Source organism: Sus scrofa, chromosome 4 (assembly GCF_000003025.6).
Source record: "Sus scrofa isolate TJ Tabasco breed Duroc chromosome 4, Sscrofa11.1, whole genome shotgun sequence".
Lineage (NCBI taxonomy): Eukaryota > Metazoa > Chordata > Mammalia > Artiodactyla > Suidae > Sus > Sus scrofa.
Window position 1 is genome coordinate 78,669,328 of NC_010446.5, and position 22,557 is coordinate 78,691,884.

A 22,557-nucleotide genomic window follows, 5' to 3' on the forward strand; every position below is an offset into this window, starting at 1 on the left:
CATGGGTCCCTTATTTTTTTCAGACCAGTCTCTCTCTTTCGTTCAGAAAGTGGAATTTTTATTGTTTTGTCTTCAAGTTAATTGGTTCTTTCCTCTCTTCTCTCCATTCTGTGGGTAAGCCCATCCACCGAGTTTTTATTTCAGTCTAATTTTCAGTTCTACAACTTCCATTTGCTTTTTTGCTGAGACTTTCATTTTTCTCATTTGTTTCAATACTATTTGTAACAAACATGAAACCATTTCATGGCAGCTACCTTCTGATTCTTGTTAGATAATTATAACATCTGTGACATTTCAAGGTTGGCATCTGTTGATTATCTTTTCTCATTCCAGACGAGAATTTCCTTGTTGCTGCTGGTCTCGTTGCAGGTGGCAGCTCCAGCTGCTCCGGGCGCACCCTCCCCAGAGCCAGGCTGTGAGGCATAGAACTGCCTTGTTCATGCTCCCTAAGAGGGCTCCATTGAGGTCTCACTCCCATGTGCTGACTTTCCCTCCCCTATGTTTCTCCAGGGGATGGAAGCAGAAAAACATATTTAAAACATCAAATTTCTCTACCTATGGTACAAAAACTTAAAAAGTCAGCTCCAGTGGAGAATCACATATGTACCAACAGAAATGGTGATTTTGGCCAAAGGTTTTACTATTTGATCTATTATGCTAAACATATGGGATAGTATTTACACAAATAATATAGACTTTATTTTCACATCATTATTTATTTCATTTCACCTCATTTGTGTGATTCTTCATTTCCAGAATAATGCCAATCTTAGTCTTTCAATCTATATTTAATTTCATGGAAGTATTGCATATTTAATTAAAATAATTTCTACAGAAGCAATATAACCTTCATAAATCTACAATCTTTAGAATACCCCTAGGCTCCTTTTCACTGATACCATATTAGGAATACTTTGGTTTGAAGCAATAATAATGAAACCCCTTTGCAACTAAAAAGCATTGTCTCACTCACAGAACAATTCTTTTGAGGTGAGAAGTTCTGTTTTCTAACTTTACAGGGAAAGATGATTTATCCAGTTTAAACTGCTCATCCAGGATAATCACTCAAAATTTCAAGCAAAATGAAGCAGAGACAGAAATAATATCCAGATCAATAGTCCATTAGCTATTTTAGGAAACAATTATGACCTCACATGAGGTTTTAGGTCTGAGACAAACATGAGTAGATAGTTAGATGGCAGAGGTGGGAAGAAGGGACCCAGCCTTTATCCGTCACCTCCACTTGAGTTCTCACAACAGTGCAGTCACACTCAGGGCTGTCACAGCGAAGCCTGCAAATTAGGAGTTCTCTCTTTCTTGCTCATGGGAACCAAGATTCAGAGAAGTAACTTCACTCCCATGGGGTCACAAAGCTAACAAATGGCAAGGCCGAGACTACAAGCCAGGGCTGCCTGAGTTTAGTGGCAATAGATTTTCTACCATAAAACACACACACATACACACACACACACACACTCACACACACGACTGATCTCGCTTCTGACGCTCTTTTCACTCAGATGTATTGAATTCTTTCTCCAAGACAATGCACAATAAAACAATGCATAAGATAAAGCAAAGCAAACAAAAAATAATTCAAAATGTAGCCAAGGAAATAAGAAGGAAAATCTTCACAATGGTCAGAAATGAAGACAAAGTGTCAGCTCATAGGTAAGAAGGTTCTACCTGATCAGTGGCCCAAATCACAACCACCCTGGGCCAGGATGAGAAGGACGGGACAGGGTGACAAGTGGCATTGTGGTATGTGTACCTATGAACGTTTCTACCACCCAAAGGGCTATCATGGAAAACGGGGCCATTGTGAAGCTGACTCTGGATGGAGCATATCACAGCTAATCCTCTTGAGACTTTGCAACCATGAATTGGTGCTCAGGAGGGTTTGAAATGAGATCCCCTCTACCTGTGGGATCTCAAGTCCCAGCAGAGAATTTGGTTTAAAGAATATCTGGGTTGCTAGTATCCTCGGCACCTGGAAAAGCAAATTCAGATGAAAATTCTGTCTTTGTAACGAATTAGAGAGCGAATCCCCACAAAAACACGAGCTTGGGGTGAAAAGTCACAGGAGGAAACAGCACAGTGAGTGAGTCTGGAGCACAAACAAGGGAGGAACAAAGGACCAAAGGACGGGTGAAGGAGGGGCAGATGCTAGCTTCTCCTGAGGCCGCCTCCAGGAAGCTCTGGTTTCACCAGCGGGATGACCAATTGCGTATATTCTCCTGCCAGGAAAACTCAAGGAAGTTGCTTCTTTTTGCTGATTCTAACTTCTAACTACGTCCACCAGCAATCTGCTGGGGAACCAATTACACTGACGCGGATATCTGGTAGTTCTGCTGCACTGGAACTGAATCACTGACATTTTCTTGTCTTTTACCGGTAACGCCTTTGGAACGGTGCCTCCGTGATGAAATATGTCATCCTCTCTTACTGATTTTAGTCTCACTGGCCTTCTGACAATATTTTGCCACCATTTAACATCAGCCTCGGTAAATGTGACTTTCCTTCGGGGCAACGTTGCAGGAGGTGGTGTCACTGGAACAGTCACAGCTCCCCCGACGCAGGGGTGGGTCGCCCAGGAGAAGGACAGGGACTGGGTGTTTGATGTCTGTACAGGGAGGATGACTGCTGCCTTTCATGTTACCTGAAGCTTCCACTTATCCACCCGACTCGGGCCACGTATCATCTGATCAGCAGACACTGTACGACCTGCACCCGAAGCCTGCGGTCATCGCTGTTTCCATGTTGTTGCTGTTTGCAAATTATTACAGACAGAGCGGGGCTCCTCTGATATGAACTCAATGCTAAAACTTCGCTGTGTAATCTCTGAAGAAATCATGGAATGTTCCTAAAAAGCAGCCAATACAAAGCACTGGAACAAAAAATCCAGCCTGTGGTGGCAGGGCTCACAGCAAGTGCTCTGCTCTGGAGTCTGGGTTTTACCTTTCTTGCTGTCACTGATACGTGACAATGTTTCCAAACTTTTCCAGATGACATATGATGAGAATAAGTGCTGGATGTGCAAAATATGACAAAGTGTCTTTCCCGCTCACACTGGGCCTCAGTCCTCCCGTCAACCCAAGGTTGCCTCAGCAGGAAGTGGTGGCTTTGGCCTGAGCCATGTGAGGGGGGGTGACTGGAGCCACTTTCATTACTGAGCCCTTCCTGCTGGTGTCCCAGGAGCTCAGCGCCACTTTTGCTGGCTCCTACAGCTCACGGGGCTGTGGTGTGTCCTCAGCCATGACTGTCTTCATCTTTCTTCTCCTCTGCTGTCCCCTTGCATGCATCTGATGCTCCTTGTCCTTGTCCCACAGCCTGGGATATTATGTTCTGTTTTGTTCGGTCTTTGGTCTTTCTGGTCGGAGGTTTCGATGTTTCTACTGAGACCCTCCTCGGTCGTGCCCAGTCTCTATGATCCGCTCCAAGGGGCTTCTCTTCTGTCACACAGTCTGATCTCCAGCACTGCTTTCCAGCTTGTTCTCAGCATTTCAATCTCTCTGCTCAACCTGCCCATCTGTTCCTGCCCGCTGCCTGCTTTACCCATCAAGGCCTTAGTGTCTGCATCATAGTTATTTTAAATTACTGCTCTGACAACCAGGTCTGCCTGACATGTCTGTTTCCAATGCCGGTTTTGTCTCTTCAGCTTGTGTTTTTTGCCATCCTGGATCCCCCTGTAATTTACCCCTTGATACAAGCCAGGCTCCTGGTACTGGGGTAGGGAACCGCGGTACCTGGGCCGTTAGGAACCTGGTGCCGAGGTGATGGGGGCAGAGCGTTCTGTGCCCTGGGGTGAGGCCTCGGCCCTGCTGAGCCTGAGCCTCTGGACTGTGGACGGCACAGGTGCTTCTCAGTGGAGACAGGACGCCAGGGCTGGGAAGTGCCCAGAGGTCAGGGAGAGCCTGGTCATCACACGCCAGGCTGGGCTCAGGTTCACTAGTCTCCGCCTTGTTAATAAGACCCGTTCCTTCTCCCCTCCACCTGCTGGAAGCGCAGTGGGATTTTGCTCCCCTTTTCACTGTGGGAAGCCGCCGGGTCCTGGAGTAGATGCCACAGTTTTGGGGCTCCCATGACCGGATCCCCGGGGTTCCTACTCATCTTTCTGGAGCCTCTGGTTTGCCCTACGTCCTCCCAGGTCTCAGGGGCACAGGAAGAGTGGAGGATTTTCCAGCTGCTCAGCCTTTTACTTGTCATGAGGAAGGGCTGGTGACTTCTAAAAGCACCATAAATACAATGTCCCTAATTCGTTTTTATTGAAAAGACTAAATGAGTAGAAATCCATTTTGTGAATATGCCAAAATTCATTTATCAGTTCACAGCTTGGTCATGGCGATGCATATACCTGCAAGTCTTTTTGTGAACATTTATTTCCACTTCTCTTGGGTAAATCCAAGGATCTTTGGGTTTAGAATGGACTCGGTTTTATACCTTGACAGGAAACTTTGCCTAATAGTTTCTAAAGGTGGTACTTTGTGGATAATCCAATGCCGGAGATTTCTAAGTGAACCATCTTTGCCAAGAGTCTTTTGTAAGCTATTGTAAAGAGTGTAAAATTGTATATGTGATTTTAATCTTTTCTGCAATTCCTTGACGACTGATGATTAGAACACTTTCCATGCTTTTCTCAGCCATTTGCATATTTCACCTTATGAAGTCTAAGTCTTTCACCTACTTGATTTTTAACTGAGTTGCTTGTATCTTTTTTTGACTCGTGAAAGGTCCTTATACATTCTGGAAATAGGTCCTGTGTCCGCTTAGAGAATATTTCCTCCTACTCTGCGGTTTGCCTTTTTCTTTTCTTTCTTTCTTTCTTTCCTTTTTTTATTGATGAAAAGTTAATTTATTGAGAGAGACACACACTCCATAGACAGAGTGCAGACCATCTCAGAAAGCAAGAGGCCACCTTTTGGTTTTCCAATTTTTAATTTAATGAAGTTAGCATTCTTATATTCTTTTCAATTTTTTTAGTATTGTTTTGTTCTAAGAAATCTTTTTCTATCCCTGAATACAAAACTGTTTTTCGCTTACTTGTTTCAGTTTTAAACTTTAGTGCTGGATCAGTCCCAAAATATCTGCAATTAGTAAGACATAGGGGTCAGGCGTAATTTTTCTATTCCATATATGTATTTAGTTGTTCTATTTATTGAGAAGATGTTTATTCTTCTTTGAACCGATCTGACAGCATTTCAAAGAACAGTGACTGGAGACATCAGGCAGGTGGGTGTTGGGGAGGAAGTATCAGGAACCCGCCTTCCCACCTCAGAACTGCGGCACAGGGACGGAGAAGTGACGAATCTCCTATGAGGATGGCAACAGTCAGAAGAAGGCGTGGCTGGTAAATCCCAGTTAATGTAGGTCCACTCTGTTCTTAGAATGGAAGCACCACCAGCAAGGGACCGGCGGCCGTGTTCCTGTTCCTGGAAAAGCTTCATGTGACTTAGGGGAGACCCTCTACTCCAGATATCAGGGATCTGAGCTCTGGTCACTGATTCTGCTCAAGCTGGCAGAGATTCAGGGTGGGGGGTTGTGCCATCACTGCAACCCCCAGCCCCGGCTGAGGAGACCCTGGTTAGAGAGCCAGAGCTTCCATCACCTTCATTTCCCCTCTCCTGTCCCTCTTTTGTAAGCCAGACATTTGAGCACTAGGATATTTTTTGTTTTTTTTCTAAAAACAAAAACAAAAACAAAACCCTGTATATATGGGGAAATTTAGGAAGTCACAGTGCATGGCCAGATGGAAGGACCCAAGAAGACTCAGGCAGACCCCGCAAGCTGACCCCTGCACAGACACAGCCTAGGGAGTAAAGACAAGGAGGCAGCAAACCCAGCAAAAGGGAGGTCATTTAACCCCTGAGTTCCTACATCACTCGAGTCAGATGTCCAGCTATCTCGAGGCACATAGCAGCAAGAAAGGTCAGATGTCTAGCTGCCATGAGGCACATATACAAGCAGGAAAGGACATCCATTTAAGGCCAGCAGTCCTCAAGAGCACATGGGACATTCGAGGCCACACAGATCTCAGTAGATTTTAAAAGATATCAGGCAAAGCATCTTCTCTGACCACAACGGGATAAAGTTAGAAATCACTAACATAAGGAAAAGTGAAAATTTGCAAAGTTGTGAAAATTAACATTTTAAAGGGATCAGTGGGTCAGAGAAGAAATCACATGAGAAAGTAGAAAATAAAGATGCACGAAAAGGAAAGTGCTGCATGCTCAAACCCACGCCGTCCGTCCAGGGAAGCAGGGCTAAGGGGGCAGCTCTAGCCGTAAAAGTTCACATTAAAACAGAAGATCTCATCCCAGCTTTCTTTTCAAAAGAGAAATTAGCTTCTATGTGTATTAGCTACTTTGGCTACAGAATTTAAAACAAGTAACATTATTTCAGTGTTGAAATACTGGATTTTACAAATTATGATTTTTTACTACTGATCTAGGACTCGTGTGATGTACTCATCCCAGAGAGTTACATGAATTGCTTCTCTTCAGGAAAAAGAGAGCGAAAGAAAGAGAGAAATGGACCACTATTCTTTTATTACCTTAACGAAAGAAAGGGCAAAGCCCAGGGGAACAATTTAATCAGTCCTGACAGCCAGACCCATGATTCAGGATGATTTAAATGGTCTGTGACAAAAGAATAGTGAACAGTCTGCAAAATGTCCATTATCTTTACTTAGCAGGGGCCTATCGATTTGGGCCTGGTGTGACTCCCACAGGACGTGAGTGAGAAGTGAGGTGGAAACTCAAGTTCAGCATTATTTGCCCCCACAAAATGCTCCCAAATAAGTCAGTTAAGAAGCCACAAATTAAATCTTCCTGCTTAGTCGCTAGCAAACTCCGGGGCGCGGGCTGCCTGGCAGGTGCTGTAATTTTCTTCCGGCATCACACGTGACAGCACTGTTAAGATGACGACTTTAATGTTATTACACAATGAATGGAAAACTCTCAAACTGGTCCTGTTCTATGATGCAACTGTTTTGTCAGAGACAATTTAATTTCATCTATTGAAAAAGAGACAACAGGCCCCACATGGGATCCTCTGCACTGAGCCCAGGTCCCTAGAGCTAAACTTGCTAAACTCGTTGCAGTTGCAGCCTCTTCTGGGACTGCGACCTAGGATTCTTGGCTCAGCTCTGCCGCCCCCTCCCCGCCCCCCACAGAGTGACCTTCCTGAAACAAGTCACTGTTTGCTAATATTTCCTCTTCCCCCTTAAACCTTCCCTTGCCACAGTGGATGGAGCTCTTTTCTTTGTGCCAGTCGGGATGCTGCCCAGTTCCTGAATCACCGCCGAGCGCTAATTAGATGCTCATGTGGGCGCCGCTGAAAGGGCTGGTGTTTAACACACCTAGGAGCGCCTGGTGGAGCTGCACGCAGCACTGGCCAGAGGACCTCGAGCCTGGGGAGCACTTACGGCTCCTTCAGAGACTGATGAGCAGCAGGTTCTATGTCAGCCACCTAGAGCCCGGGACAGCTTGTCCCACACCTGGCATGACTGTGTGGGGAGGCATGGAATTAGTCACGCCCAGTCCCCAGGAGAAGGCTTGACGCTGACTTCAGGGACCATGACCTGAAGCCTCCTGCTTCCCTGAGCTTCACCTGGGCACCACGGCTGAAGGCTCAGGGTGACTCGAGATGAGAGCAGGGCAGGCAAACTGCTCTCACTTAGTCCTCAGTGTGGGAGGGTACAGCCCACTCTCTCCTGATCAAAAATACAAGTATCACTCCCGTTGTATATGACAACTCAGAGCTGAGACTCAAGAGCTGGAGCTGGGCCCGCATGGCCAGCTCTGGACCCAAGTCCAAGCCCTTGGACAAGAACGCTGCTTGCTAATGCTGTAAACAAAAACCACTAGTTCCGAAAGTAAGCGAAAAATACTAAGAATTTTTGGTGAAGGAATACTGTTACCAACAAAAAACAAAACCAGAAACTTCAAGGGAAGGAAAAGCTACTTACACCAGAATAGAAAGGCTCACCAGACACGCAAATCACATCCTGTTCCTGGATCATCAGGAGGTCCTTGGCCAGGTGCAGCCGCACTTTGAAGGGCTCCTGGGCGCCATCCTGCAGCAAGCAAATCCCCGTCTTCGTCTGCAGACAAAGGGGCAGAGAAAAGACCTGCACTTGGTTTACGGATTATAATCTTATGGCCTATTTATAGCAGAACATGATGAATAACATTTGAAAGCTGGGGACATGCGCTCTCGTGGGTCTGAAACAATACAGGTGCAGAGGAAGTATAACCATGTCACATCAAGTAGACAGTGGAGATCATGTCAGCAAATCCCCACGAGGATTTGGAAAGGAAGGCTTATACCTTACATACTCTATTTGAAAAAAAAAAATTTTTTTTGTTTTATACTTACAATCTAAAGAAAAGTTTTGTAAGGTTTTATTGAGATACAATTTGTATTGTACACAATTCAACCCCTTAAGGTGTTCAGCTCAGTGTGTTTTAGTGCAGCAGTGGCACACGACCATTGCTATAGCCACCACTGACGGTTGGATTCCCCCGAAAGAAACCTAATTCTCCCTCCCCTCCCCGGTCTCAGGGGACCACATGTCTCCTTTCTGGGGTTCTCCTAGAGTTTTAAGCCTATGAATATCTTCGCTTTCCTTCCCCACCCTCACTGTTTGGTCGCCTGGGTCCCCAGCACACATCCCCTAGTGCAGACGAGGAGATGGGGAGCAAGAGCTGGCACAAACTGCCTGAATTCACACAATCAAAGGCAGAGCCTGACTTAGACCCAAGATTCTGGATTCCCATTCCACTGTTTTGGCTTCACACATTTTGGGAATTGTGAAAACAGCCTGTGAATATCTCCAAGCTTGTCCTATGTGGCTTTCAACCAGCACCTTCGTGATCACAGAGGAAGCCCCCTGCCACCCGTCTTGCCCCCGAAGCTCATCAGTGTTGTGACATTCACCAGATACACCGACAGAGTCTCCCTGGCAAGGGCACTATATAGGCCCATGGACCAGAAGGCAAAGAGAAGTTCTTTTGAACAGGATGTAATCTCTGGCTGTAACCCTGCACCGAAAAGTCAACAAAAACAATGACTACCTTGGAAATTATATTTTCACTTAATAATTACTGAGCCATCTAAATTTGGATAAAGGGAGAAGTATATAGAAATACATTTTATCCTCACTATTTAATGGGCACAAAATCCCAGGAAAATTATAGGAGACTTTCTCTTGCAATATAAATTACATGTGGATTGCTAGGGGGTTGTTCCCTTAAAAGAACGTTCCATCAGATTGATGAGAACATACTTAGATACTGCAGTATCCAGAGATGTACTCTGTAACCTGCTTTATCCCATGTGGGAACATGTACCATTACACCCTCTATTGCATCCGCTGCTAAATTAGTCTCTAATTATTTTGTCAGTGTTAGAATATCTTTTAAGGAGAATCAAGGAGCCTGATGGTGTTTCTTCCTTCTCAGTGAGGCCGCACATATGGCAGGCGCCCCCTAAACTCTGCCCATTAATCTCTCCTCGAATAAGACTGAAAGGCATACTCTAGAACACAGAAGTATTTCAGCAAAAGCAAATTATATTTTCCATAATACAGGACACGTTTTTACGTGGAAAAGTCTCTCGTGCTCATGGTGTGATGCTGGCCAGTGGCCACCCCCAGACTTTCTGAGATGCGCTGGGAAGAGGGCAGGAAATGACACCCATGCCAAGTCAACATAAGTGCACACGCTTTCTGATCTTTCGATGTACGGAACGTTCTGCGCCATCCCCCCAGAAGTGTGAGGGAATAGCTGGCAATCGCAAATAATGCTCCATCTCAACTTGAGGATGAGAGAAGGGCTCTTCCCTGAGAGCCCATAAATACGTTATTAGAACACATCAAAGAAACAAAGGATGGTCCAGGGAAAGTCTGAGGAGCTAGAACGCAGCGATGAGGCTTTTCTCATTACATCCCTGCTATGGTGGTCACAGCCCCACTCACTTGAGTAATATGTGAAATGTCCCCTAATTATTAGATGGTTGTTTGGAAGCAGAGCACAGGCTTGGAGGCTGTGCTTGGGTCCTCAGAGGACATGAGTGGAGGAAAATAAAGAATGAGGCCACTTTCTGTTAGAATGAAATGGACACCAGTCAATAACTGTGTGGAGAAAACTGCAAACAGATAATACGATTAACAAAAAATTGACTTTAAAATACGTTTCCCAGGGGTTGCATATGTGACATTTATTCTGTTACGAAAATTAAGCTTATGAACATAAAAATACATCACAAATTTTGGATCAACTTTGGAAATATTGTTGTGTAATATTAATAGAGTTAGACATGAATTTGACCATACTCTCTGGCCTCAGAGTATTCCCACTTATAAATATACATATATATATATATATATTTTGGCTTTTTAGGGCCAAACTCGTGGCATATGGAGGTTCCCAGGCTAGGTATCTAATCAGAGCTATAGCTGCCAGGCTATGCCATAGCCACAGCAACACCAGAACCGAGATGCGTCTGTGACCTACACCACAGCTCACGGCAATGCCTGATCCTTAACCTACTGAATGAGGCCAGGGATTGAACTTGCAACCTCATGGTTCCTAGTTGGATTCGTTTCCGCTGCGCCACAACGGGAACTCCAAAACTACACACGTTTAAATAAAGTGCAATATGATATTTGATTGCTTGATACAGAGCAACATGGAGAAAGGGACTGAATATTCATGAGGGAAGGGGTGTTAACAGAGAAATGGGTGCCTTGTCTTGAAAAAAAGAAGGAAAGAATAATTAAAGAAGGCAAGTTACTTTATCCAAAAGGGAATAAATGTGAGTAAGGTTTTGGAGGCATGAGGATGCTTGGTCCCGTGATGCCAGAGACAGGACAGAGAACGCAGCGGGGCTGAGCCTGGGCCTGGGCAGAGGTCAGGGCGGAAATGACAGGAGAGGCCCCGTATGACGTGCCTGCTGTGTGAACGTAGAGGGATTGAGCTGTGAAACAGTATATTCAGAGCTGGGTTTTATTCACATATTTCCCGCAGCAGAGAAGATGGACTGGGATTGGGAGAGCGAGAACACAGGTGTTGTTGACAGAAACATAAACCTTGAGCAGGGAAGCTGGGGGCTGGAAAAACTGCTTTAGACCCAGAGCTGCTACAGTGGGTGGAAAAATCCACTTCAAGCACCTGCTGAATCAGAGCAGTGCTGCCGGTCTGGCACCATCGTATCATCACTGTGAAATGCCGTCACGCAGTTCATTTACTGCATAGAGCTTGCCATGCACCCACAAGTATTAATTCACTGCACTCCCTGATAACCCAGCATGGCTGTTCCAGGGGTGGGATGGAAGCAGAGGCTCGGAGGTGAGTGGGAGCTGGGATCTGAACCGGGGCTGCCAGCTCTGGGGTCTATGCTCTTAGCCGCTGGCCCTGGTTTCCCTCATGCAGAGATTCTTGGAAGAAGGTTGATCCCATGCCCTTACCCCCAGGGATGGCTCCAGGTATGAATGGGGCAGGATGCTGAGAGCAGTCCTGGAGCAACACAGCTGGCAACAGCCCTGAGTCTTTACAGCTCTGTGGATCCAGGTTGCTGATCATCAGCCCCACATTTTAGTATAAACTTAAGGTCTGCACCCATCTTCTTTATTAACAAAAGTCATTTGTCTTCAAACTTTTTTAACTGTGAATGCATTACACGAATGAAGAAATGCATTGCTATATATAATGTACAAATATATCATGCAAATTATACAACACACATAAAACTTGAAAATGATATAGAAGCAAAAGCTGTTTTCTTGTCCCTGATGGACAGTCCTACATTGCAGCTGGACTTTACAAACCCACATTGAAGACTCTTTGCTTAGAGAAATATTAAAAGGCAATCCCTCTTAATTACTCAAAAGTCAACACTATCAAACATGTAGTTATTGACTCGTTCTCTGTCAATCAATGAAATGTGTTCCCGAATTTACATGGCTCTACTCTTTGTTTTAAAAACAAACTTCACATGTAAATGTATTAAGAATATATGCTTAGCTTAAACCAAGAACTTTTGGAAATTAAAAAAATAGACTATAACTTATTTTCTACTTCAAAGTTACGACCCCTTTAGTTTAGGTTCCAGTCTTTAAAAGAACACAAACTGTGTTTTCATGAAACTTGAAAATCTATTTTCCTTTAACCTTGAAAGGTAGGATTTGCAGTATCACATCTAAACCTGCAAACTGCAAGAAACTAAGCAGAGATCATCATGTGTGTGGCTGATCGCTGCACAGGAATCCTTGTTTGTCTAAATTTTTTTTTTCTTTCTTTTTTTTTTTTTTTGCCAAATAGATCTTAGCTCGTTGTGTGAGCCTGTAGTTGTGAGTGACACGCGGCTCCTTACGCGGCACCGTCTGGCAGCATCATTGCTCTAAGTCCCTTTCACAGGAGATGCTTCAAACTGCATTTATGCCTTTTCCCTTCCCTGCTGGGCTGGCCTCCTTCTCAGCTAAATTCCAGCCACTCAGCCTCCAGAGACCCTTTCCAGGCAAAGATGAGTCCTAAATGTTTGGAACTCAGGCCTTTCATTGAATAAATACACTCGCCTAACAGGTAATCACTATTGTATTTAGGCGCCACATCCAGTGACTTCAACATTTAGTTCCATATCACATCATTTGCCTTCACCTTATCTATTGCTATCTCAAGCAAATCTTGGTAAGTTTTTATTTAAGTTGTTACTGTTATTATAGTAAGTCATTAATATAATGTAACAGGCATTATAAGTTAATGTCCTTCATCATTAAGGATTATTCATCTATAGGCCCTGGGACAGTCTTTTATTCATTGTAAGCTTTCTTTCAATAGGTGTTGATTAACTCATGGTCACAGATTATGAGAGACTAAATTAAATGCGTATTAAGTTACTAAACATATGTTATAGAGAAATATGTATTTTCATAGTGAACACAGAGATGAAGACTGCACCTCAAGGAATGCAGATGTGAGAGTGAAACATGGGAAAAACCTGGACTGAAGGCAGAAACCGGCGTGTTGGAACATGTAGTTCTTTTGGCGACACGTTGAGAAGCAGAGAAATCTGTGCTATGCCTGGCTACACAGACCCTTTTTCTATGTTGTGGGTTTTGCCTTTGTCCCAGCTGTATTCTCTCTCTTCATGTTTGCCTCTTGTCAGACTTTTAAATCCCAGGTCCTTAAAATAATTATAACTTTTTCTTTTTAAGAGTAGAATTTTTAAACAATAAATAATACCTCTCTTTTTTTAAGTCTGCCTTGGATAATTAAGGTGTTGAAATGAAACTTATCCAGCCATACTTCCAGTCCTTTACAAAAAATAGACTTCCTGTCATCCACATGGTAATATTCTAGCTAGATCTGTCTGATAGACACGGATATCAGATTTTCATCTTTAGTAGCTTATTAGCAGTCAAGAGAAAGGTTTTATTTAACATGTCTTTGACTTTGATATAATTTCCAGCAATGCAGTACCTTAGAAAGAGGCCCAAACTTAGACTCAGGCGTTCCAAGCTACGAATTACGGCTTTGCTTTTAACTAATTAATTAAATGGCACTTGCATCCATAAAACCTCTCAATTTGCTCATCTGCAAAGTGACAGGGTGAAGCTAATTCATCCTCCTGGTGCCAGTCCACTGCCACGTTCCAAGGCTGGCCATCCTCAGGGCATTGTTCTGTGCTGTATCCTTCCCAGTCAGCATGTGGGGGACCCCGGGGACCCGCCTGGGACGGGTCCTTGAAGGTCAGCTTTGCGGCGGGGGACAGTCAGATGTGAGATCCTCAGAGGATCGCAGCACGACAGCCAGGACTTCTATCACAGCCAGCATGAGAGGACCTCAGTGGTGCCGCCATCGTGAAATACATCCGAACCTTAAGTAGAATTTGGTGTATATTTCAAATCAATGGATCAAAACATTTGTTTAAAAAAATGGTCTGGGAGATCAATCTTGTGTCAGCCCCTGAAGTCCAAGGTGAACCAATTGTTAAAACCATTTGGCCACTGTCCAGTCTCTACCACGTGTCTCAGATGTAGTTCATATCCGTGAGATTCACACAAATATTTGCTCAGATTTAATTGAGGGCTGCACCACTCAAAACACAAGATAATACTTGAATGGAAATAGTTGGTTGGCCACACTTAAAATTAAGAATATATGAAGAAGAAAATACGATGCCATGCATGTACTGTATTTAAAATTAGAAATGATACACCTAAAACATATGCTTATAAATTTGTTTCTAAAACATTAATTTCTTCTTTTTAAAAAATACGAACTGAAAGGTGCTGAATTAAAAGATAAGTTATACACTCTCACCTTATGTCAGTGTAGCATGTGAGAGAAGTTTGTAAACAGATTTAATTTAAAAAATGCTAACACAGAGATAGATGTAAAGTATTATGATACTTAAACTTTGAAAAGAAAAAAACTAAAAACTAAATTAAAGAAGTGTAAGTACTGAAAGTATGAAAGCAATTTATAATTCTTTTTCTTAAAGACTCAAACTCTGAACCTCTGGGATCACCTATTTTAAAAAGATATTTTTACAAGAAACTTAATGCATGAAATTTCACTAAAAACAGTTTTCAAAAAGTTAATACTGAAGATTTTTTTACCTTTATCATAAAGAATCCAGTTATGTTCTCTTCTTGGATTATTGATACACAGTAAAAATATTTATATCTTTTAAGCAAATGTGAAATATTTTTAACACATGAATGCTTGCATTTTGCCTGAAGAGTGAAAAGACAATGCTTTGAATGTTGCAGGAAAAGATAATCTTCCTAAAACAGAACAGTTGCCTTCCCTGAAAAAGGGGGCCAAGTCCACGCCCTGTCCACTGCCTTTAACACCCTTGAAGGAGCAGTGGTATCAGTTCCACTCCCACAGGACGTGAGGACTGCTCTGTGGAGTTAGAGTTGCCATGTATTAATCCTGAAACAGCACTGAGATTCTTTAATAATACTGGAATCATAAAAGCAAAGGATTCTGGTGCGGAAAGGGACCTTAGATGTTTTCTAGCTTATAACCATTTATGCGAGGGGAATTAGCTCCCGCCTCCCACTCCTGAAATCCTGCAGGGCGAAGTTCACGGGGAGGGCAGTTCAGTCATATCAAACAGGCTCCGTCTTCTTGAAGGGACACTGGAACCCGGCTTCCCCAGGCGCCCTGTTGGCTGACTCGCAGACACAGATTGCGCTCTGGAAGCGACACTTCACAATCGCCCACCTCCTGAAGGAGCTGCCTCCTGCCCATTTCCCTGATCAAAGAGCAGGAAGCCGTGGAACCTACCTCCTCACAGGCAGTCCTGAAATCCATGTGCCAGGACACCGCAAAGGACGTCGTCTGCAAAGACAGAGAAACGCCATCAAGCACAGCTCCGGGTGTGAGGGGAGGAAACGCGAAGACTTACACGCAGGGACGTAGAGGATCCTGCGGGCAAAGTGCTCACAGGCACCTGTGCGAACAAGGCTCCGGGGACAATGAAGGGCTGGGAGGAGCAGATGAGGTCCTTTGTGATGTGGGGCATCTGCCATGGTCCGTGGGACAGAGGATGTGCATTTCCACGCCTCCTCCGCCCACCGGCTAAGCGTCCCGCAGGGGCCCAGGGCGGGGTCGGCCTCCGCTCCCAAGTGTTAGCTCAGCCTGCTAAACTTTGCAGCGGCAGCAACTTCAAAAGGACTAATTAAAAGTTGCCTTTCGTATGGTTATCTCTTGGAAGAAGGTTGACTAATCTTTCTCTTTTTAATTAAAAAGCTGCATGCATGAATAGTTCTCTCTGGAACTTAAAATTGTATTCACAAACAGTGTGGTGTAAGAAAACAAGCTATCAGAATGAATAATATTTATTAAGACAAATCAATTGAAATCTCTAATACAGATCCATTTAGTGGTCACTATAATACCTAAAACACATAGACTTAAATGCACATAATGCATGTGAGTCAGTTTTTTAAGTGTTCTTAAATTATATGACAAACTTAATAGAACTAAGAATTGTCGTAGAAAATTGACACATTGTCAGTATAAAAAATGCGGAATGAGACTTCAAAGTAAAATGTACAGTGAATTCCAAAATGGAAGACTTTATTTATTTACTTTTAAATTTTCAGACCCCACCCATGGCACATGGAAGTTCCCAGGCTTGGGGCTGCAGGCCTATGCCACAGCCATATCAACGCCAGAACCTTAACCCACTGAGCAAGGCCAGGGATTGAACCGGAGGCCTCATGGATACTAGTCAGATTCGTTTCTGCTGAGCCACAGTGGGAACTCCCAAAATGGAAGACCTTATGCACCTCACAATTACTGCTCCTCTCAGCCTTTTGGCCCTTTGTCACTTTCTGTTGTATGAGGCTGATGAGCACTGGTCAGGTGAGGCTGAGTGACCAGATGAAGTGTGTCACTGGATTATTACTACCGACTTGGAAGGAAAAGGGATGGATATATAATATATTGTTTCCATAAGAAAGTCTGTGGTTTGGTTTGATTGGAAAACATAAGGAGGCTGATTTTAGTCAAATCAGGTAACTACAAATCATTAACAAATAAATGGGCAATTTGATGTTAAAATTATAATGATCTAATTATTTATTTAGTGGGAGTGAGAAATTTGGCATTAGTTTACTACTTCTCAAAACTGCTCTTAAAGTTTGTATCTGAAAGAACTCTGTGTATCTGTTTAACTCCCACTTTGACATAAAGTTATTCCTTTTTGATAAAAGTAGGAAAACATCAGTATTTGTGGATTACATAAAAACATGGTGTCTCTGGAGAATCAATTTCCTGCTGCTAAATGCAATAGAGAAACAGACATAAGGGTGTGTAACCCCCATCTAAACTTATCTCAGATTTGGATGGGGGTGTTTCTATGCCTTCTACCTTTCTTAAGACATCTTCCTTTTTCTCTTAATTTTTCATTAGCTTTCATGAAAATATCTGATAATAATATGAGGTATGTATTCAGAAAAAGAATTAGTATGATATTCAAGACAATTTAATTACTACGTAACACATTTCCTAGCTGTCATTAAACTTTCAGTGATTATAAATTTAAAAACAAGTGAAAGTTCAGAAAAGAAAATCATGGACTTGGAGAACAGACTTGTGGTTGCCAAGGGGGAAGGGGAGGGAGTGGGGTGGACTGGGAGCTTGGGGTTAATAGATGCCAACTATTGCCTTTGGAATGGATTAGCAATGAGATCCTGCTGTGTAACACTGAGAACTATATCTAGTCACTTATGATGGAGAATGATAATGTGAGAAAATAGAATATATACATGTATGTGCAACTGGGTCACCATGCAGTACAGTAGAAAAAAAATTGTATTAGGGAAATAACAATAAAAAATAAGAAAATAAAAATAAAAATAAAAAACAAGTGAAAGTTGTTCAATTTTTATGTTAAAAAATTCCGAGACCTTTTCTGTACAAACTTTTATGTTAGAAGAGTTTTATGTATGCATTTATTTAGGCCTTTCCCGCAGCATGAAAGTTCCTGGGCCAGGAATCAAACCTGAAGTGCTACAATGACATTGCCAGATCCTTAACCCACTGCACCACAAGAGAACTCTCCAGAGCAGTCTTAGCTTTATAGAAACACTATGCAAAGAGCACAGAGAGTTCCCATATACCCTTCTTCCCTTTCCCTCCAGGGTCATTAACCTCTTAGGCTGGTAGATGCCAAGCATCAGTATGGCACATGGTGTGTAATGTTGTTTCAATTAATAAGTGACACTGTTATGCTCTCATTAATGAAGTCCCTACTTCATTCAGGCTCTCTTAGTTCTCCCTGCTGTCAGCGCTAGTTCCCAGGGTCCCCTCCAGATGCCACATTGAATTTAATCATCATGGCCTCTTAGGCTCCCAGTGGCCATGAGCATTTCTCAGACTTTGCTTTCTTTAATGACTTTGAGAGTTTTGAGGGTTACTGGTAATTTGCAGAATGGTCTGTGATTATTCTGATGTTTTTTCCTGATTATAGAAGGGTTATGGGTTTTGGAGAGGAAGCCCACTGAGATAAGCACCACTTTCCCACCTCACCTCAGAGATGCACACTATCAGCACGCCCCACTGCTGCTGAGGCTGACCTTGACCATCAAGCTGAGATGAGGTTTATAGGTTCCCCCCACTGTGACGTCCTCTTTGTCCCAACCTCTTCACTGCACTCCTCAGAGACAAGTCACTATAAACAGCCACATGTAGAGACAGGGAGTTCTGCTCTCTCCCTTGGGGGCTGAGTATCTCCAGGGATTATTTGGAATTACTTGATTTAGGAAGTGACTCTAGTCTCCCCACTGTTTATCCAATCATTCATGTAGGTCCTCTCACGGACAGAGCAGGTACCATCTCTGTGTGGGATAAGCCATGTCCGAATGCACAGCTTTAGAAATTCTTCTATGTGGAGGGACCCGCATCTGTGAAGCAACCCTTGAGTTCAGGGCTGGTTCGTCTCTATCACGTGACCGCATGGGCCTTTCTGGTCTCAGACTCCAGTCTCCAGGTCTATCTGTAGAGTCTCCTCCCCCAGGGTGGGGCTCATGCAATCAACTGAAAGGCCTTAAAAGCAAACTCAGACATCTCTCTGATCATGGAATTCTTTCTGCTTCAAGATGGCAGAACCAACATCTCTTGCCCAGTCATCTCCAACGCTCCAGAAATTCACCAAAAGTATTGTTGGCAATTATGTTCAGAAGAACACTGGTTCCTGTTGATTAAGCCTCATCTTTGTAACCAAAACAGGGAAAGCAGAGTTAGACAAACAGCCAAACTCATGCAAGCTGCATGTTGAAATATTGCTGCTTCTCTCAAAAGGTTTCATTTGGCCTGAGTTTAACAAAATACAGGGAACGGCCCTCACAGTGGCACACATGTGGGAATGCACTGAAGTAGGGACTAAACAGGGAGTTACATAGAACCAACAGAAAGCATCTGTGCACATATATCTGGATTGAAATAATTTAGCTGATTTCCAGAATGCTTAGTCACTGAGTGTAAAGAAGTCTGTGCGACACTCTGCCTACTATGACTGTTCTGTGTATTGAGTGGAAAATGTTACCTATTTATAGAACTTGCCCCAGGCTAAATTATAAAATATGCAAAATTTCTCTCCCACCTTTTTGTGCATCCCAAACTCAAACCCTGAGCACACCCTCCCTGTAACTTTCAGCTCCCCACCTGATGCCTCGACTGGAAACCGATTAACTGCCCCCCCCACCAATAAATCGGTTAAAACGATAGGACCTTTTAAAATGGCATTTGGTTTTGGTTTTTTGAGGACCTTTTGTTCACTCAGTGACATGTACCGTGGGAGAAGCTCTGTACATGTCATTTCCCTTTCTGTTTGGTGGAATAGTGCCTGGTTATTTTTTTTTAAATGCCACCATGACTGTGGCTGTGACAGGACGGCTCTTCGTTCCTCCCTCCTGTAAGGACCAGGCTAAGAGGGGACGTCACAGTGTCTGAAACCCCCTCTGCTGCCCTCGATGCCTGTGGTCTGGGACAAGTCAGCCTCTGCCCTTACATCCAAGTTCCTGGCAGGGCGGGAAGTGGGCGCTGAGCCCCTGGTGTGCATCACATTTCTTTCTCATCACAAGTCACACCCAGCCACACGGGGCTGGGAAACGCAGCCCTGAGGGGCCACCTCTGAGTGGCTGCCATGAGTGTCCTGAGGCTGGCAGAGGATGTGTCAGCCCCTTTTGGCTCCGTCACCGGGACAGTGTCCCAGGCAGTGCCTGCTGGGCTGTAAGGCTGACACCACTGCCCCTCGCCACCCTGCACTCAGCTCCTGCCCGCAGCTCCCGTGGCTGGAGGATGACTCTGCTGCGATCGCTCATAAGCTGCCCTCTCTTTATCCTCTGCCTCCGCGCCCCTCACTCACATGTCTCCTGTACTGGCTCCTTCACAAACTCTATCTATTTGATGCCCAAACTCTTGATACTGTGAAGTTCTGGGGGTGTGTCATCCTGACCCTCCTGTGATGCCCCCACCTCCTGAACATCCCTCAGGTGGGCAGCCAAGCCCACCTGGGGCAGTCCGCCCTGCCCCGCACCTGCCTGCAGAGGCTCTGAGGACACTGAAGAGTCAAGGCTTCATGCTCAAGTCAGTGATGAAAAGAGCCTAGTTTATCCCGAATGCGTCACGTTTCAGAAATGGTTGTGCTTTGGAACGTGTTCCTTGCCCCATCTTTTCAAGTACCTCTGCGTGAGAGTCTGCAGTACCAGCCACGGGCCAGCAGATGGGTTTGGTTTGTGGGTTTAACTTCACTCTGGCAGAATGTTTGCTCTTGAGTTAATTGATGCCCAGTTTCCCCCACTGAAGACCCGCTGCACCCGCACTTGTTTGCTTCTCTCCCAGCGCCTGAGGCTTTTCAGCCCATGACCTTCCTCCTCACCATGAGATCATATTCCTTTATGTGGAAATGAGTTTCCACAGGAAAGCAGTTTTCCATCAACAAGAAAGAGAAAATCACTCAGGGATCCGTATGTATTAACCGAGCCATGGGATGCTTTGTTTCATCTAAATGCTGTAGAAATCCAATATGAAAACACATAAATGCTGAGCAGGGACCACTGGTTAGGGTAAGGTACAGGCTTCCCACATCAAATTAAGCCTCTTTCTGCAGAGTCAAGTTTAAGACCACTATCCTAGGTAATTCCCATGGTCCCTTTCACCCTGAGGTCCTGGGTGAGTGTTTTGGGCAGAGGCCTCACACAGAGCACTCAGAAAATCAAAACCCTTTGCTGCTTTATTGCAATGATGCTATCCATCCTAAAAAAAAGCTAAGTTACCGACCACACGAAATGGTAACAGCACACTGAACTCCAGGAAAAAAAATTAAATTTTAAAACACTAGTATAATGTTGTTAGAATTTAGTTATCTATTAAGATCTTTTTCTACCATTCCAAAAAATAACAACTCTGATGTTTTTACTCATTGAACTTCTAGATATCAAGGGGAAATAGTTGATCACTATGTTATTTCAAAACAATTACCAAATTTTTCTATAGCAAGAACAATACTTTTATCATCATGGTTTGAACATCTAGCCCTTGGTGTTAACAATGATAGTTTTAACAGACACTTGATTTCTCTTTTTCCTTTGCAACTATTAAAAGAGATCCTGTTGAGAATTTCAAGAGAGAAATATAATATTAGTGGCACTCTCATTGAAAATTCAGGGACTGACATAAATTGTGAAAAATGTTCTATAATTTTTCAAAAATGGCAGTATTTCAAAAAAAGGAAATCTTCATTCATTAAGAGGCCTAGGAGAGTAGCTGAGTTGTACTTCAGAGAGATGCAAAGAGTGGCCTTGGGATCCTCTTAGCGCATCCCTGGAGGGAGGGAAGGCTCCCAGGAGAAGGCCCAAGCCTGGTGCTTCTGGACCATACTTCTTAGCAAGGCTGCAGGTGGTGAATCCGGCCCAAGGAAACGGGAGAGGTTGCAAACATCTAACAAGTGGTCAGGATGGAGCTGAACAGTGCCGGCAACTGCCTTTTCAGAGTCCTTCCCCATCAGAACATCTCTTCTCCCGAAGAGCCATCTATTTCAACACTAATATACAGACTCACGGTTCACAGCAGGGAACACACGCACTCAGCTCAATTTTATAAGAAAGAACATTATTATTCATTAATACTATTAAAAGGATAATACTATGAAATATTAATACTATTTAAATAGTATTCATTAATACTACTAATACTATTGCAAGATATGATGTTCAAAACATGAAGTAATAATTGCATGATGATAATAATTAAAATAAGTCACTCACAACAGGCTGGTTAGTGTTCAGGCCTTTAAAGATGACCTCAGTCTGAGAACGGCCGAGTTCCACCCAAATTAACAGAATAAAATGGTAACAACAACCAGCAAAGCCTTGGCCATCCTGACACCTGGCCCACAACGCAACAAATATGAATCAGAAGAGTCCCAGCTGTGCTTAGATCAGCTCCAAATGGATAAACAGGAGGTCACGGAGCACCAGTGACCTGAGAAGATCGAGGGAATAAAGTCCAGCTCCCGACCCCTGAACAATCAAGGGCCTCAGCCGAGGTCACCTCCCTTTCACAAAGCAGAGGCTGCCTCCAGAGCTCAAGGACTGGGTGACATCAGACACATGGCAGAGTAGGAGTGTTTGACCATCTTTCCCCCAAGAACATCAAATTTGCCCGTCACCCCCAGAGGTGCCTCCCTTATGGAGGCCTGGGAATCCAGTGGAGACATTCCCAGCCATCTGCCAGAGGGAAACTCCAAGGCTGGACACACTGAAGGAGGGCAGGAGATTGGTTTCCCTGTAGTCACATGGCTCCACCCCTAAGAGGGGTGCTCTCCAGGACACCACCAAAGTACTGTCAGCATAATAATCCTAAGAGAGTTAAGTACTTTCTCCAAGAGGAATAATAAAAAAAAAAAACCAAACATGATCTGCCAGACGCTGGATTACCACGTAGATGCAAAGCAAGCCCAGTATCCGAGATATTTTATATACACTGTGTAATTCTATCGCCTATACAGTTATATATAGTTGAGAGTAGATATTTTGGA

At 43.8% G+C, this 22,557-nt stretch overlaps 1 protein-coding gene across 1 annotated transcript in view; it reads right to left on the reverse strand.

Moving 5' to 3' along the window:
* Positions 1-22,557, reverse strand: part of SNTG1 (syntrophin gamma 1) — a 454,631-nt gene that overhangs the window by 141,842 nt on the left and 290,232 nt on the right. Inside the window, exons 3-4 of the mRNA XM_021089413.1 lie at positions 15,297-15,350; positions 7,967-8,101 (exon numbers count right to left, since the gene is read on the reverse strand). Coding sequence (XP_020945072.1) covers positions 7,967-8,101; positions 15,297-15,323 — 162 coding nt within the window. The 5' untranslated portion in view covers positions 15,324-15,350. The remainder of the gene's footprint in view (positions 1-7,966; positions 8,102-15,296; positions 15,351-22,557) is intronic.